The sequence below is a fragment of the Bos taurus genome, chromosome 27, assembly GCF_002263795.3.
Source record: "Bos taurus isolate L1 Dominette 01449 registration number 42190680 breed Hereford chromosome 27, ARS-UCD2.0, whole genome shotgun sequence".
Taxonomy (NCBI): Eukaryota; Metazoa; Chordata; class Mammalia; order Artiodactyla; family Bovidae; genus Bos; species Bos taurus.
This window is the reverse complement of record NC_037354.1, coordinates 37,507,369-37,523,714: the sequence shown is the minus strand read 5'-3', so window position 1 is coordinate 37,523,714 and position 16,346 is coordinate 37,507,369. Positions and strand designations below refer to the sequence as shown.

The window sequence follows — 16,346 nt, the reverse complement described above, 5'->3', positions numbered from 1 at the left end:
AAGGACAAAAGCCCCTGTGCTTCAAGGCAACTGACTAACATCTTAAGGTGACATATCTGAGGCACCAAGCCCAGCATTTGGGCTAAGTATGGTGCTAAATAGACGACCGTTCTTGCCGGAGATACAAGGCCAGTGTAATTGAGAGGGAAACTGTTGGTCTAAACTCTGCACAGCTGCCGAATGTAGTGTCTGTGATAACGTCATGGAATGCTTGGATGGGAGGACCCTGGGGCATCATCTTCGGTCTAACTCCTTTTCTTTTTTCCCTCAGCTTTAGTGAGGTGTAATTGACCAATAGAAAGTGTGACAATTTGACATACGTTATATTGTGAAATGAGCACCACGATTAGGCTAACGCATCATTCACATCATCATGATCCATTTGTGTTGAGGGGATGGTTAAGAACACTTGAGATCTATTTTCTTCGCAAATTTCAAAGATATGGTAACTGTAGTCCCCGGGCTATACATCAGATCACCAGCACTTACCCATCTATGACTGAAAGGTTCTGCCCTTCGGCCAACGCACATCATCACCCCTATCCCACTTCCTACCAACATGCCATCCTACGCTCTGCTTCTGTGAGTCTGGAATTTTTTAGATTCCACATGCACGTGAAATCATACAGTATTTGTCTGCTTCTGGCTTATTTCACTGAGCTTAATGTCTCCAGGTTCATCCGTGTTGTCACAAACGGATTTCTTTCTTTTGCATGGCTGGATAGTATTCTATTATATGCACACATACACGTGTATCACAACTTCTTCATTCATTCATCCATTGTGGGACAGCAGGTTGTCTCCATATCTTGTGAATAATAACGCTGCAACAATCATGGGAGTCCAGATACTGCTCTGAGAAATTGCTTTCATTTCCTTTGGATATATTCCCAGAGGTGAGATTGCTAGATCGTATGGTAGTCCTAGTTTTAATTTTTTGAGGAACCTTTCTACTGTTTTCCAGAGTGGCTGCACCAATTTACATTCCACACACTGTACAGGGATCCCCTTTTCTCCACTAACACTTGTTAGCTCTTGTCTTCTTACAACATCATCTTGGTAGGTAGGAGGTGATACCTCCTAATTGTGGTTAGATTCACATTTCCTGACGACTAACCCTAACCCTAGCCCTCTTCATATACCCATTGGCCATCTGTGTCTTCCTTGGAAAAATGTCTATTCAGGTCCTTTGACCATTTCTCAACTGGGATTTATTCATTTGCTCTTGAGTTTTATGAGTTCCTTACATATTTAGGATATGAACCCCTTATTTCAGTTGCCAATAAATTCCCCCATTCCGTAGGTTGTCTTCTCATTTTGCTGCTAACTCACCCTTAACCAACACCAAAATCTGGCCAGAAAGCATAATTCATCAGAAGGTTATTGACACAACTTACAGAGGAAAGAAGCAAATGATAAGAAAATGAACTGTGACAAGGATGTCTAAATAAACAGAGCAGTCCAGTTGGCATCATGTGTTCAGTATTCATTCGTCTCATTCTCAGGAGGCTGATCTCAAGTCCCTGTAGGACCATCTCTGAGCTCAGAAGGACCTGGCACTAGAAGTCAGACAAAACCAAATTAATTCTGTCCTCCCAGAGCCGCACCTAACAGGGACTCCTATTTTAGAACGTTTTCTGGTAACAAGGTTAAGCCCTGATGGGCTAGAGAACTCAGTGAATCAGAATACACGCATTGGGACCTGGCAGGTGCTTTACCTACAGCTGCAGCTCAGGAAAGGCGTGTTCGCTGCCCTCAGGACCGTGGCTGGGAAAAGATGCTCAGCAAAGATGCACTATCCATGACAGAGTTTTCCATCCCTCCTCGGGGCTGTCTGCCCAGCCGCCCCTCCCGCTTCTCCTCCTCTTCGCTCCTGCATGAGAAGCGATCTAGGGTGTCAGGAGATGAGATGACTCATCTGCTATCAGATTGAGTCCTTTGGGTTTGCTCTTTTGGTTGGCTTCAGCCTCCGATGTTGGGAACGACCGTGTTATATTGTGAAGGTTTTCATTTCCTGGAAAAGACACTTGGACTGCAGTGGACTCTGGCGATTTAAAGTCCAGTGTGAGTGGCTGGCTGAGAGCTCTTTGTTTTCCATAATCCTTTGACTGGGACAAGAAATCAGAGTGTTTTAATCATGCTGCCCCGCGGGGGTCAGGGAGCCCTTCGCTTTGCGCTGTGTGTCTGGTGGTGTGTATTTGCTCTGTGCTTTAAAGGTAGGTTTTATTTCTGCTTTTTCTCGTATTCCCTTTTTAGCTGCGTGTATATACACTTCTATTTGTGCGCCACTGAGCAGAGATGGGATACTCTATGGGTAAATATGGAGAGTGTTTGTACAGGAGTTACTCCTCACACAGCTGTTAATTAACCTATTCGTTTTTAATTGGTTGACTTAACATGTAAAATGAGATTGGGGGGAATGGGATGGGGAGGACAAGAAAACTTTGTAAACCATATTTTATTTTATTTTCCCAATGAAAATATGCAACAGTAACAATGGCACAGTTTCCTGCCTATCTTTGCCATGGATGCATTCAATTTCTTCTTCTGTATTTACATGTTTTTTCAGAACTGTGCTTTATTAGCTGATACTATTCCTCAATCTATGAAGCCTTTCGTTTCGTAGGTAATTGCCTTTGTTTGGGGAAATATGTTATATCCCTGTCCTGGGGTATGTCTCAAGAGGAAGGTCATTCATTTTCAAAGTTAGGACTTAGAAACAGACAGCTGCTGCTCTGTCCATGTCTACAAAGCCACACCTCCACGTGTGGTTGGCTTTGCAGGGATTTGCTTGTCAAGACTCACGGAGGGTTCATCTGCAATGTCTCAAAAGAAAAGTAAAATCTTAAAGGAGGAAAATAGGGAACAGGAGGATTTCTGTATTACTTGTTTTATGGAGAAATATCTTTATCATTATTAATAAAGATGGCAGACAATGATGGTTTATGTCTAAAATTGTTCTTTCCTGTCTTAACAGACTTATAGAACAAACTTATAGTTGACTAGAGAAAGGAGTAGTTAGGGAGTTTGAGATGGACATGTACGCACAGCTATATTTAAAATCGGTAACCAACAAGGATCTACTGTATAGCACATGGAGCTCTGCTCAATGTTACGTGGCAGCCTGGATGGGAGAGTTGTTTGGGGGAGAATGGATACGTGTATATGTAGGGCTGAGTCCCTTCGCTGTCCACCTGAAATTATCACAACATTTTTAATCGGTTATACCCCAAGACAAAATAAAAAGTTCAAGAAAAAAAATTGTTCTTGCCTGCTGAAATCTCAATGTTTTCGTGTTTTCAAATGCATTTGGCAAAGAACAGGTTTTATTTAGCAGTATAACAGCTACCATTTCATTTGTTTTTGCCTAGTAAGTTGTGCAACTCCTTAAATTTTTTTTCTTTCAGGGCATAAATCCCTTTGGGAAATTTATAGCCTAATATTTCAGGTATCAAATTTGACTTCTATGAGGAAGAATAGGAAAAGGGCATTAATGAGATGAATTATGTCAAATGAAGGCAAGTACCCTACATTTAATGCATTCTTGGGAAAATACAAAGAAATATGATTACATTATTGTCTGAAACTGAATGACCGAAAGAGCTATTGCTTAAGAACTTTGGGAGTTCTTTAAAAAATATTTCCAGCAAAATTTTCCTTAGAAACTTTGCACTCTCACACATCTCCAAGATAATTGAAGTTGAAAGTTGATTTTAAAAAGGAGGAGGGCTTAAGACCTTAATAAACTTGCTAGCTATTTGTGTTTGTTTGATGAAGTTTCCCCAGCTACACACCCTTCTGGTTGTAGAAACAAAGGCCAGTCAGATCAGTCCTTTGACAAGAAAGAGCAGGGCTTTTCTTTTTTTTTTTTTTATTTAGTTCATGAATTAATTTTCAGCGGCGCTGGGTCCTCACTGCTGTGTGTGGGCTTGCTGTAACTGTGTGGGCTTCTCAGTGGCTCTCCTGGTGTGGAGCACAGTCCTCACTGCTGTGTGTGGGCTTGCTGTAACTGTGTGGGCTTCTCAGTGGCTCTCCTGGTGTGGAGCACAGTCCTCACTGCTGTGTGTGGGCTTGCTGTAACTGTGTGGGCTTCTCAGTGGCTCTCCTGGTGTGGAGCACAGACTCTAGGGCACACAGGCTTCAGCAGTTGTGGTGCACAGGCTTCGTTACCTCGTGGCATGTGGGATCTTCCCGGACCAGGGATCAAACCCACGTCCCCTGCATTGGCAGGAAGAGTCTTACCATTACACTGGACCACCAGGGAAGTTCAGGACTGCAATTACTAGATCAGCGAGACGGTGAGTTCTGTTCAGTGATGGAGCTGCCACCCGCTTGGAAGCGCTCTTCCCAGCAACACTTTGTTTATCCTCTCACCAGTCCTGAGACGAAGGCCCGACTCTTGTCATCTCCATGACAAAGGCTAGGAGCCCGGCCAAGAGGGCCAGGTGATGTGGTCCTGGTGGATGCTGATGCCCATGCCCGCCTCCTGGGGAGGGAAGGCCCTGGAACCTCCCCGGGGGCACGTTCTCTGCTTCTCTAACTCCTCCCTCTGTTTGGCCCAAAGGCTGTGCCGGCTGTGCATCGGAGGAGAGGCTCTTTCACAAGCTGTTCGCTCATTATAACCAGTTCATCAGGCCCGTGGAGAACGTTTCCGACCCGATCACCGTGTATTTTGAAGTGGCCATCACACAGCTGGCTGATGTGGTAAGCGCGAGGGGGTCACCACATACCACGTGGCCTCAAGGGGCTCCAACTCTGAGGGCTCCAAGCAATTCCCACTGACTGCACGAGGGTAAATAAGGGGATTTAAAGGAATTCTCTGGCAGTCCAGTGGGCAGTACTCCATGCTGGACTCCAAGGGCCCAGGTTTGAACTCAGGTCGGGAAACTAAGATCTCACAAGCCATGTGGCTCAGCCAAAAAAAAAAAAAAAGCAAAATCTTGAAAAAAAAAAAATAATAGGAACAATCAAGAATCTACGAAGTACCGGCCCTTCAAAGCTGGCCCATTGCAAGGGATCCGCTCCCCCGAGGATGCTGTCATTATTTCTGTTCAGTTCAGTTCAGTCACTCAGTTATGTCCAACTCTTTGCGACCCCATGGACTGCAGCAGGCCAGGCCTCCCTGTCCATCACCAACTCCCGGAGTTTACTCAGACTCATGTCCATCGAGTCAGTGATGCCATCCAACCATCCTCTGTCATCCCCTTCTCCTCCCACCTTCAATCTTTCCCAGCATCGTCTTTTCAAATGAGTCAGTTCTTTGCAACAGGTGGCCAGAGTATTGGAGTTTCAGCTTCAGCATCAGTCCTTCCAATGAATATTCAGGACTGATTTCTTTTAGGATGGACTGGTTGGATCTCCTTGCAGTCTAAGGGACTTTCAAGAGTCTTCCCCAACACCACAGTTCAAAAGCATCAATTCTTCAGCACTCAACTTTCTTTATGGTCCAACTCTCACATCCATACATGACTACTGGAAAAACCATAGGTTTGACTAGACGGACCTTTGCTGGCAAAATAATATATTTATTTCTGTTAAGGTAGTGTATTTCTGGAAATGCTCTTAGAACCAGTTTATGAAGCCAAGAGGCGAAGGAGGGGCAGTTGAAGGGGGAATACAAAAGGAGTTGACTTCGTCGTGCACCTATTATGTGCCAGTGTCTACACTTCGTGGATGTCCTTTGCATCTTATAGCTGGGGAGACAGCAGCTCAGGTCAGCCACGCTCCTAACGACACATGGTTACAGAGGGCAGCACTGCAGCTCAGTCAAGCCTGTTTAACCGCAACGCTCGTGCCTCTTTTACTCTACAGATGAATTGCTCTAAGTCTCCTGTGTTACAGAATAAAGAAAAAGTTCACTTTCTTATTATACAGGGTTCCATCGAGTCCTGAGAAGCAGATGGGTGTTTGGAGGTCTTCATTTAAATTAATTGGTACCCTGTTCAAGGGCAGGGAGGATGAGAGTTCTTTATTTTGAACAATCTTGGCACCTAGGTGCTGGCAGAGGAGGTGTGGGGCCTGATGCCCCAGTACGGGGCGGGTTCTGGACTCCAAGCGTGGCAGGGGCAGGCTGGCGCGAGGCTCTGGACATGGACCAAATTCTAGAAATAGGCAGGCTCCTGAGGGGCGTGCGGACCATCTGTGAGACGCTGGTGTACAGACAGACGGCACATGGACTGGGTACGGGGGCAGCCCCAGACAGGGAGGAGCCCTCCTTCTGCTCAGCTTTGCTTGGGAGAAACGGTGGTGGCCCCAGGCGCGCCTAGGGGGACGCCCTTGGATAAGGATGTGAAGTCTTGGGCCCGCCCATCGTGTTTCTCCAGCCCATGCTTCCCAGGGGGCCGGGCTGGCCCTGGCCCATCCTCTGGCTTCTGGCCCAGGCTGGAAGTGTGTATACGCTGGTAAACACTGATTTTAGAAGATGAGCCAGATGTTTTCTCCCACCTAGATGGGACCACTCATTCTTTTTATTTTTTTAAATTAGCATTGAGTTCATTGGTTCCTTTTTAAAAAATAATTTTACGCACTTATTTATTTTTGGCTGTGCTAAATAAACTTATTCATTTGGGCTTCATTGCTGCTCGAGCTTTTCTCTAGTTGCGGCTAGCAGGGGCTACTCTAGTTGTGGTGCGAGGGCTTCTCACAGGGGTGGTTACTCTACTGCGGAGCATGGGCTCTAGAGTGAGTCAGCTTCAGCAGCTGTGGCTCATGGGCTCTGCAGCACAGAGTAGGCAGTTGCGGCTCATGGGCTTAGTTGCTCCACAGCTTGTGGGATCTTCCCTGATCAGGGATCGAACTCGTGTCTTCTGCATTGGCAAGTGGATTCTTTACTGCTGAGCCACCAGGGAAGCCCCCACTCATTCCTTTAATAAATGTTACAACGTTGTATTAATTTCTGTTGTACAGCAAAGTGATTCAGTTAGATATATGTAATATATATACATTTTTAAAAAAAATATTCTTTTCCACTATGGTTTATCATAGGATATTGTGCTATACAATAGAACCTGTTGTTCATTCATTCTATATTTAATAAATTACTTCTGCTAGCCCCAACTTCCCACTTTCTCATTTCTAATGTAAGCATTTAGCTGCAAATTTCATTCTCAGAACTGTTTTTATCAGTGTCCGTCATATTTTGATGTATTAGGGTTTTGTTCCCACTCAGTTCTATGTATTTTAAAAGCTTCCCTTTGAGACCTTCTCTTTGACTCATGGATTATTTAGAAATTTAATTTCCATGGATTTAGAGACTTCCCTGTTGTCTCTTTGTTACTGATTTCTAGTCTGATTCCATTGTGGTAAGAAGCACACTATGATTCCAGCTTTTCAAAATTTTTGAGGTTTGTTTGATGGCTCATGATAAGGATATGATCTATCTTGGTTAGTATTCCATTCATGCTTGAAAAAGGGTGTGTTCTGCTGTTTTTGAGTGGCGTGTCTGTATACATCAATTAGATCCTGTTGTTCAGATTGTCCCTATTTTGGCTGATTTCTGTCAAGCAATTCTATTGGCTGCTGGGAATCTCTAACTCTAACTGGGGATTTATCTGTTTATTTTTTCAGCTCTACCAGTTTCTGTTTCCTATAATTCTGTTTTTGGTGCACACAGTTAGGATCATTATGTCCTCCTATAGGATTAAATCTTCTATCATTACTTAATGTCCCTCTTTGTCTTTAGAAATTTTTTTCCTCTGCGTTACTTTGTCCGATATCACTATCGCAGTCCTAATTAGTATTTTGGAGGCTACCTGTTCTCATGCGGAGCACCAGAAGTCCCTGTGGGCCATGTGCATGGTCGCCACTGAGTCATGGTGAGGCCTGGGGGTGACTGTGATGCAATAAAGCCCAGGCGTGCAATTACCAACCCCCTTCTAGAAGATTCTAGGCCAGCTGCTGCTGATTGAGCCTCACGCTTGGCGTTAGAACACCAGAGAGCTCTACACAGAAGTGTGTTTGCTGCTGCATAGAATGACCTTGGCCACAAAGTTTACTGACTGAAGGATCTTCAGAGTAGGAGTGTTTCTACTGCCCCGCCTCATGGATCCAAGACAGAGCCCCTGGCCTGTGTTTCTGGTGGCCTGGCATACCTGCAATGACAAACGGAAGGCTTTCAAAACATAGCCCACCTGCCCTTTCTGATCTCAGCCTCTGAACCTGTTGCTACTGCTCCAAAATCGAGTCCACTTAAAACTGTAATTCCAATCCTTTAATTCAATCAAGGTGTCAACTCATTTATTTTCCCAAGAAAGAGATACAGGGTGATGGTTCCAAGAATGCAGGGTGGCATTGTGGGGTCTCGGGCCTCCTTCGCCTGCACTGTCTGATAGCAGTTCCCATGGCCGTTGGTGTGGTCTGACACTGGATGGAGAATGAGACTTTCCCGACCAGGTCCTGATCCATAAATTTGGCTGACATCTCTGGGGATGTCTACCCTCCATGAAACAGGTCCACACCACCTGGAGCTCCGCCAGGCTGTGGAAGTACAGAGGGGAGAAGGGATACTGGGTGCTACTGCCAGCTGATTTTAATCCTCTGAACACAGCGTTCTAGCTCACGGCGTGCTCTGGTTCTCTGAACAGTGTATTAGTGGGCAGAGAGGAAGAGTCTTTGGAAGACGTTTATAACTGTCGCCTCTGAGACCTTTCTGGGTTGCAGAGCTGGTCCGCTCCGGACTGACAGCCGATGGATTTATTGACAAGCCTCCTGCTGGAATCTGCAGGTCACAAGGTGACCCTCCTATGAGCAGAAGGCACTGTCCTTAGACTTGGGTAATTGTAAAGTCATGGACAAGCATAGTCCATTTCTTTGCCTGCTCTGACCAATAGAAAGCAGTTAAGGAAACTCCTTTGAAAACCCTGGGGCTTACCATGACTTAACACAAACCTCTTTGGAGAAGGAAGCTGATGAGAAATTTTTTTCCTCTGCATTACTTTGTTGCTGATGAGGTCTCCAGGGAGCGTTTTCTGGGGGGCGTGGAGAACTGCAGAGCAGCTCAGGGAACCTCAGTAGGCTGGTGTCCAACGTGGCTACCGCTCTCTGAGCTGTGAGCTGTTCTCTCTGGAAGGTGCTCCTGTGTCTGGGGTAGAACGTGGTAAGTGTTGGGAACCCACTGCTGCACTAGTGACCATCAACAACCTCCTAGCATTGCACTGTGAGGTCGCTGAAGGTTCTGGATGTGTCTTCAGTATCTACTCCACTGGGAGGTGGTAGCTACTTAGGAACGCACTATATCTGGGATGTCCACCTGGAATGCATTTCTTCCAGAGAGCTCTGTGACCCTCTGCCGGTCATTTAGGTACTTACTTAAACCATCTCCTCAGAGAAGCCTTCCTGCTTCACCCTGTCTAAAAGAAATGTGTATGCATGTGTGCACACACACACATGCACACACCACTCAATCCCTCTTTATTTTTTCCCGTAAGACTTATCACTGTCTTACATTATGTGTGTGTGTGTGTTAGTTCCTCAGTTGTATCTGACTGTTTGTGACCCCATGGACTGTAGCCCACCAGGCTCCTCTGTCCGTGGGGATTCTCCAGACAAGAATACCGAATGGGTTGCCATTGCCTTCTCCAGGGGATCTTTCCAACTCAGGGATCGAACATGGGTCTCTTGCATTGCAGGCAGATTCTTTACCACCTGAGCCACCAGGGAAGCATCTTACGTTGTATCATATATCTATTTTTGATTTTCTGTCTCCTCAGCTAATAGCTTAGATACACACATGTGTGTTAGTCGCTTAGTCGTGTCCGACTCTTTGCATGGACCGTAGCCCACCAGGTTCCTCTGTCCATGGGATTTCCCAGGCAAGAATACTGGAGTGGGTTGCCATTCCCTTCTCCATCAGACACACATAGGTAGGGGTATTTTCCAATCCTGGTTATTTCTGTAACCCCAGCATTTATAGAGCACATAGTAGGTACTCAATAAATATTTGTTAATGAATGAGTGAAACAATCAGCAGTGGCTTGGGCAGGAGTGAGAGATGTGTTGTGGGGAGTGGCAGGATCCAGCTGAAAGGCTCCATGGTGAGCTGAGCTGACACCTTGAGGGGTGGCTGGACTCAGGACTGAGAGCCTAGAGGGTGCTGGGGCACAGCCGGGGAAAAAGATCACAAAACAATGAAGCCCTCCACCATCTGCTGGATGGCCCCTCCCTCCTCCCACTCTCCATTCTCTCCCTTCTTTTCTTTCATGAGATCAGAAGGCTTTGTGGGCTGCAGAGGTCAGAAAGCCTTCACAGAAAAAGTGAAGCTTCAATCAGATTTGAAAGACAGTAGTAAAGCCACATTTCCTTTCGAAGTCAACAGGGTGGGGACCAGTGTGGAAATATTGTATTTCTGGTTGATTTTTATAAGTTGCCTTTTCAGTCTTCTTTGTTTTCCTCCATTAGCATGAACTCAGCTCAGCTCTTTCTAGCTGTGATTTTTGCTCTAAGATTCACTTCTCTTAGCAGGTACATTTGAGGCTAAAAAAAAACATTGTTTCCTCTTCCCAGGATGAAGTAAACCAGATCATGGAAACCAACCTGTGGCTACGTCACGTATGTGTCTATGTCACTTACGCTTCTCTGGGAACTATGTCACTGACGTGTCAGTTTAATAATGTCCAGTGGATAAAACCCACTAGAACTCCCTCTTTCCATCTCCAGTTTATGACAGAGAATAAAATAGTGTCTATCTCCAAAGCCCAAACTTCAATCTGGTAACAGCTGCCTGGCTGCAAACTTCAGGTGCAGAACCTAGGGATAAAGTTCTCACTGACTCCGGCCTTTGAAGGTCTCCTATTTTTGTTTGTATCTTGAGCTCCAGAGCCAGATGCTTACCTGCTCTTTGATTCTGCTGTGGCTTAGATTCCCACTATTTGGTTTAATCAGTCATGCCATCTTATTCTTCCTTTTGCTCTTAATCTTTTATGCAGATTTTGTAATAAACCTGCCATCCTACTATCTTTTTATTATTAGAGATGGATTGCTACCAGAGATTGAACATAGTCTATGGAATGTGGAAACTGAGTCTATAAACTTGATCAGCTAATCAATAATCAATAGATGCATATCTAATATCTAGTGGATAACCTATTTTTGCCCCAATCAGCTCAACCACCTTGTTCCCCTTGAGTTTAATCTCCCAGCTTTTGGTAGAAACCAAAGTAAAGTGAAAGTCGCTCAGTCATGTCCGACTCTTTGCGACCCCATGGACTATACAGTCCATGGAATTCTCCAGGCCAGGATACTGGAGTGGGCAGCCTTTCCCTTCTCCAGGGATCTTCCCAACTCAGGGATCGAACCCAGGTCTCCCGCATTGCAGGTGGATTCTTTACCAACTGAGCCACCAGGGAAGCCCAAGAATATTGGAGTGGGTAGCCTATCCCTTCTCCCAGCGGATCTTCCCAACCCAGGAATCAAACCAGAGTCTCCTGCATTTCCACATTCAAAGGGCCATATTCAATCTCTAGTAACAATCCACTTCTAATAGTAAAAGATAGTAAGATGATAGGTTTATTGCAAAGTCTGCATAAAAGATTAAGAGCAAAAGGAATAAGTTGGAATGACTGATTTTTCAAAAAAATGTTGAACCAATATAGGACTAACATATTAAAAGTAAGTGAAGAATTTTTTAAACTGACTCCTATTTCCTGCAGATCTGGAATGATTATAAACTGCGTTGGGACCCCACGGAATATGACGGCATTGAGACTCTCCGTGTTCCTGCCGAGATGATCTGGAAGCCCGACATCGTTCTCTACAACAAGTATGCGCACCCACAGCCAGTCTTTTTCCAAAGCTGGCTTTGGTGCAGGTGGGCCTGAAGCGCGGGGGAGTCACTAACAGTGTCTGATTTACTTTGCAGTGCGGTCGGCGACTTCCAAGTCAAAGGCAAGACAAAAGCTCTTCTTAAATACGATGGCATGATAACCTGGACTCCACCAGCGATTTTTAAGAGTTCCTGTCCAATGGACATCACTTTTTTCCCTTTTGACCATCAAAATTGTTCCCTGAAATTTGGTTCCTGGACTTACGACAAAGCTGAAATTGACCTTCTAATCATTGGCTCTAAAGTGGACATGAATGAGTTTTGGGAGAACAGCGAGTGGGAAATTGTCGACGCTTCTGGCTACAAGCATGACATAAAGTACAACTGTTGTGAAGAGATATACACAGACATCACCTACTCTTTCTACATCAGGAGGCTCCCAATGTTTTACACCATTAATCTGATCATCCCCTGCCTCTTTATCTCGTTCCTCACTGTCTTGGTCTTCTACCTCCCTTCTGACTGTGGTGAAAAGGTGACTCTTTGCATTTCAGTGCTGCTTTCTCTGACTGTGTTTTTGCTGGTGATCACAGAAACCATCCCGTCCACGTCTCTCGTGATCCCCCTGGTGGGCGAATACCTGCTCTTCACCATGATCTTCGTCACCCTGTCCATCGTGGTCACGGTGTTTGTGCTGAACATCCACTATCGTACCCCGACCACTCACAGCATGCCCACGTGGGTGAAGGCGGTCTTCCTCCGGCTGTTACCCCAGATGCTGATGATGAAGAGGCCTCTGGACAAGATGAAGGAGACAGGAGCTCATAGAAACCCCAAAGGAGTCTCCAGTAGGCCTGCCAAAGTCAAGTTTGAGCATCACAAAGAGCCCAGACTTCTTAAAGAATGCTGCCACTGTCATAGATCTGGTGAGCCTGCCACCAGCAAGAGACGATTAAGTCATCAGCCTTTACAGTGGATGGCTGAAAATTCGGAGCTCTCGCCTGAAGTCGAAGATGTAATCGATAGTGTTCATTTCATAGCGGAAAACATGAAGACCCAAAATGAAACAAAGGAGGTAAATGCATGAGTCTTCTAGCCTGTCCACCCACAGCAGTCCTAGGGGCCCTGCATAGAACCCTAGTCAGAACTCCAGCGTGAGTTCTGTTTGCAAGACAGTCAGAGAGTGGGTGCCCTGAGATCCAGCTCTGTGATGCTGCAGTTATGGGTGAACTGCCCTGGGTGAAGGGATGGAGTAAGGGGTAGCCTCAGAGCAAATCTTTGCCTCCAGAAATGTCAACTCAAGTGAAATCTGGTTAAAACAAACACTCAGGGCAATCTTGGTTTAGTTAGACTGAGAGCCCCTGCTTAAGGAAGGCTGGGAGAGGGAAGAGCCAGTCGAGGGATAGGACGGAATGCTGCAGCTCCGATCGCACTCAGTAGACCTGACAGGGATGCAGGTGCTGGTGGGATGAGCTTCGGGGATATTTTTAGCATCAACTCAGTCGGCTCCTGCTGCCCAGGGCCTAACTATAGCAGGATAGACCTCCCCATCCTCCAGAGAGAGAGCTCAAGAAATGTATGCCAACTTTCCATCCCATCACGATGACTAGCTAGGCGCCTCTGAAAACTCATGCCAGGGGTCTGGGTCTGACCTGATGGCAGCTGCCAGCATCCATATCTCCTGATGAAAGGACATCGCAGACCTGAAGTCTGCCCATTGGTGCCAGGGAGGACAGTAAGTGCGTGTCACACAGGTGCAGGGGGGGTTGGTATCAGCAGCAGGTGAGCCTGGGACTCCCTTCTGTGAGGACACCTTCATCAAACCTAGGGGACAGTTGCTCTGACTTCAGGACCACCAGGTAGGGCCCTTGGAGCTTGGGAACAGGAAGGGCAGGAGAGGTATAAGGAACTCTCCACTCTAGTGTGATGCCAGGGTCTAGAGGGCTGCTGGCTCCTGATGGGGGACCATCATCCTGCAGAGCTTATGCCCCACCCTCTGCTGCCTCAAACCCAGTTCCTGGACTTGCCGCAGGGTCAGGGATTCCATGGTGCTCATGAAAAGAGTGGGTGAAAAATGTCCCCACTCCATCAGTTAACAATGGATGCTGTAGCCGTCAAGCCATCAGTCACTGCCGTCACCCCCAGCTGTGCACCCTGAGGGGCCTCAGGATGGAGAAAGTGGGATGCTGGCCCTAGACAGATAAGGTGCACATCCAAGGAATGATTTCCATAAGCCCAGACTCTTGCCTCTTCCCACCTATAGAAAAGCAGTAAACTCATTAACTTGAGATGTCTGGTTTTCTTTGATTAACAGTAATCTTTTTAAAAACTTAAAAAACAATTGAAGGATAGTTGATTTACAATGTTGTGCTAGTTTCTGCTGTACAGCAAAGTGACTCAGTTATACATATATATATACATTCTTTTTAAGTATTCTTGTTTATCCCAGGAGATTGTGTAGGAATAAGCCAGGATATATAGGAGGTTTTGCAAGAAAAACTAGCCAGTTGAAACATCAAAGGATGACTGTGGCACTCAGATGCAACAGAATGTTCTGCAACATCATCTTCTGATATTCTGACTACCTGGTCTTTGTTGCAAAATCTTATTATCCTGGCTCCTCCTTTACCTCTTCAGGGCAGTCCCTCAGAGTAATCTCAGAGGCTGCCTCCCAGGCTTGAAGTCCTCAGAAAATCCACGAATAGAACATAAGTCTCGAGGGGGAGGGAGGGAGGCTCAAGAGGGAGAGCCTTACATTTATATAATTATGACTGATTTGAGTTGCTGGACAACAGAAACCAACACAATATTGTAAAGCAATTTTGCTCCAATTAAAAATAAATTAATCCTCAACTTTCAGGTTGTGCTTTTTTCTCAGTTAATGCAAGAATGGAGCAATCTGAGCAGCTCTTTCAGGGCTGCTACTTGCAGCCAGGCTGGAGAAGGGAATGACAACCCACTCCAGTATTCTTGCCTGGAAAATCCCACAGACAGAGGAGGCTGGCGGGCTACAGTCCACGGGGTCGCAAAGAGTCAGACGCGACTGAGCGACCTACACACACACACACACACACACACACACACACACACACTTGCAGTCAGGAGAAGCCCTGTGTGCCCTGCGGGAGCCTGCTGACTCTGCAGCCCTCTGCCCCAGGACTGATGGCGCACACAAACCCTCCGTCTGCAGACAAACGGTTGTTCTCTGTGCACACTACGGAGGAGACACGGGTTAACCAGAATCATAGGGATATTTGCTTTAAAAATTGTCAGCGAATCTTCTATGCAAAGGAGGCAGCTTATATTTGAAACAGAGCTTATCTCCCATGGTTTTCAGTTTTTACAGATGCTTGACATTTTGTCTTTCAGGTAGAGGACGACTGGAAATACGTGGCCATGGTGGTGGACAGGGTGTTCCTGTGGGTGTTTATAATCGTCTGTGTGTTTGGAACTGCAGGGCTGTTTCTCCAGCCGCTCCTGGGGAACACAGGGCATTCGTAAGGATGGATTTTCCCTTCATCTTCAGACATGTACAGACGCTGTGTTTATTCTCCCATCACCAGGAAATGGATAGAAAACTTCCCACCAGGTCCCCATCTAGATAGAAAAAGAGGGCCTTACTGCCAATGGCAAGCCTGGATGGCCCTCCCTCGGGGGTGCAGAGGGGTGCTTTAAGACCCCAGGGTCTGGGACCTGATACCGGAGCCCAGAGTTGGCAGCCCCTGCAGGCTTTTCTTGTCTGTACATGTTGGGCTTCCGGGGACATGATCGACCCACAGTCCAGTGAGACACGGAATCAAAGCTGAGCCACGCTAAGAGGTGTTCTTCTGCTTCTCCAGTTTATATACTTCTTGGTATAACGGACACCTGCCAGACATGCAACCCTGGACCTTGGACTTGCTGATGCCAGCAGCACCCGTGACCTTGTGTGCGCTTCTTACTCGTGCTTGTCTCTGTGACGTGGAGCCCACACTGTGGCATTATTTGACACAGTAATTGGTCAAAAGGAACAGCAGGTAGTCGGTCTACCCTTTGAAAAAAATTGTATTGAAGTATAGTTGATTTTTAATGTTGTGTGAGTTTCTGCTACACAGCAAAGTGACTCAGTTATACACACACACACATATCTGTTCTTTTGCAGATTCTTTTCTGCTATGGTTTATCGTAGGATATGAATATAGTTCCCTGTGATGAGCAGCAGGCCTTGTTTACTCATTCTATATATACTCCATTTGCTAATCCCAAACTCCCAGTCCTTCCCTCCCCCCCACCATTCCCCTGGTGTAATTAGACTCATCTGGCAAGAGACTTCAGAAGTGACCAGCACTGTGGGAGGCATGCCGTGGACTCAGAAATAGGCTCTGTCCACACACTTAGAGCTTTTTAGGAAAAGTCGTAAACACGGAGATCTCCAGGGCCAGGGGTCACGTGGGGAATGTAACCAGAGCAGTGCAGAGCATGGTGAACTCTGGCTGGCAGACCTGGGGCAACCTTTGCTGTGGGTCCAAACAGTATCTCTCCTCCTTAGCCATTTCCACTTGTTCTGCATAGCTGAGACTGAAAATAAAAGTGTTTCTTCTCGAAGGAA

The 16,346-nt window shown here is 46.2% G+C and overlaps 1 protein-coding gene across 2 annotated transcripts; it reads left to right on the top strand.

Moving 5' to 3' along the window:
- The first annotated feature begins 1,497 nt into the window (after positions 1–1,497).
- On the top strand, positions 1,498–16,346 carry CHRNA6 (cholinergic receptor nicotinic alpha 6 subunit). 2 transcript variants are annotated; one of them, XM_002698728.5, is made up of 6 exons: positions 1,498–2,216; positions 4,565–4,704; positions 10,501–10,545; positions 11,646–11,755; positions 11,855–12,833; positions 15,128–16,346. In XM_002698728.5, exons 1-6 carry the CDS (start codon positions 2,138–2,140, stop codon positions 15,257–15,259), a joined length of 1,485 nt encoding a protein of 494 aa, XP_002698774.2. In that variant the 5' UTR covers positions 1,498–2,137; the 3' UTR covers positions 15,260–16,346. The 2 variants fall into 2 exon arrangements, with proteins under 2 accessions (XP_002698774.2, XP_059738360.1); XM_059882377.1 differs by lacking the exons at positions 1,498–2,216; positions 4,565–4,704 and adding an exon at positions 7,346–9,094.

Excerpts from the sequence above, each read along its gene's own strand:
- CHRNA6 (XM_002698728.5), top strand. The coding sequence starts at position 2,138 with ATGCTGCCCCGCGGGGGTCAGGGAGCCCTTCGCTTTGCGCTGTGTGTC. Across the intron at positions 4,705-10,500 it reads TCACACAGCTGGCTGATGTG|GATGAAGTAAACCAGATCAT; the intron begins GTAAGCGCGAGG and ends TCCTCTTCCCAG. Across the intron at positions 10,546-11,645 it reads CCAACCTGTGGCTACGTCAC|ATCTGGAATGATTATAAACT; the intron begins GTATGTGTCTAT and ends TATTTCCTGCAG.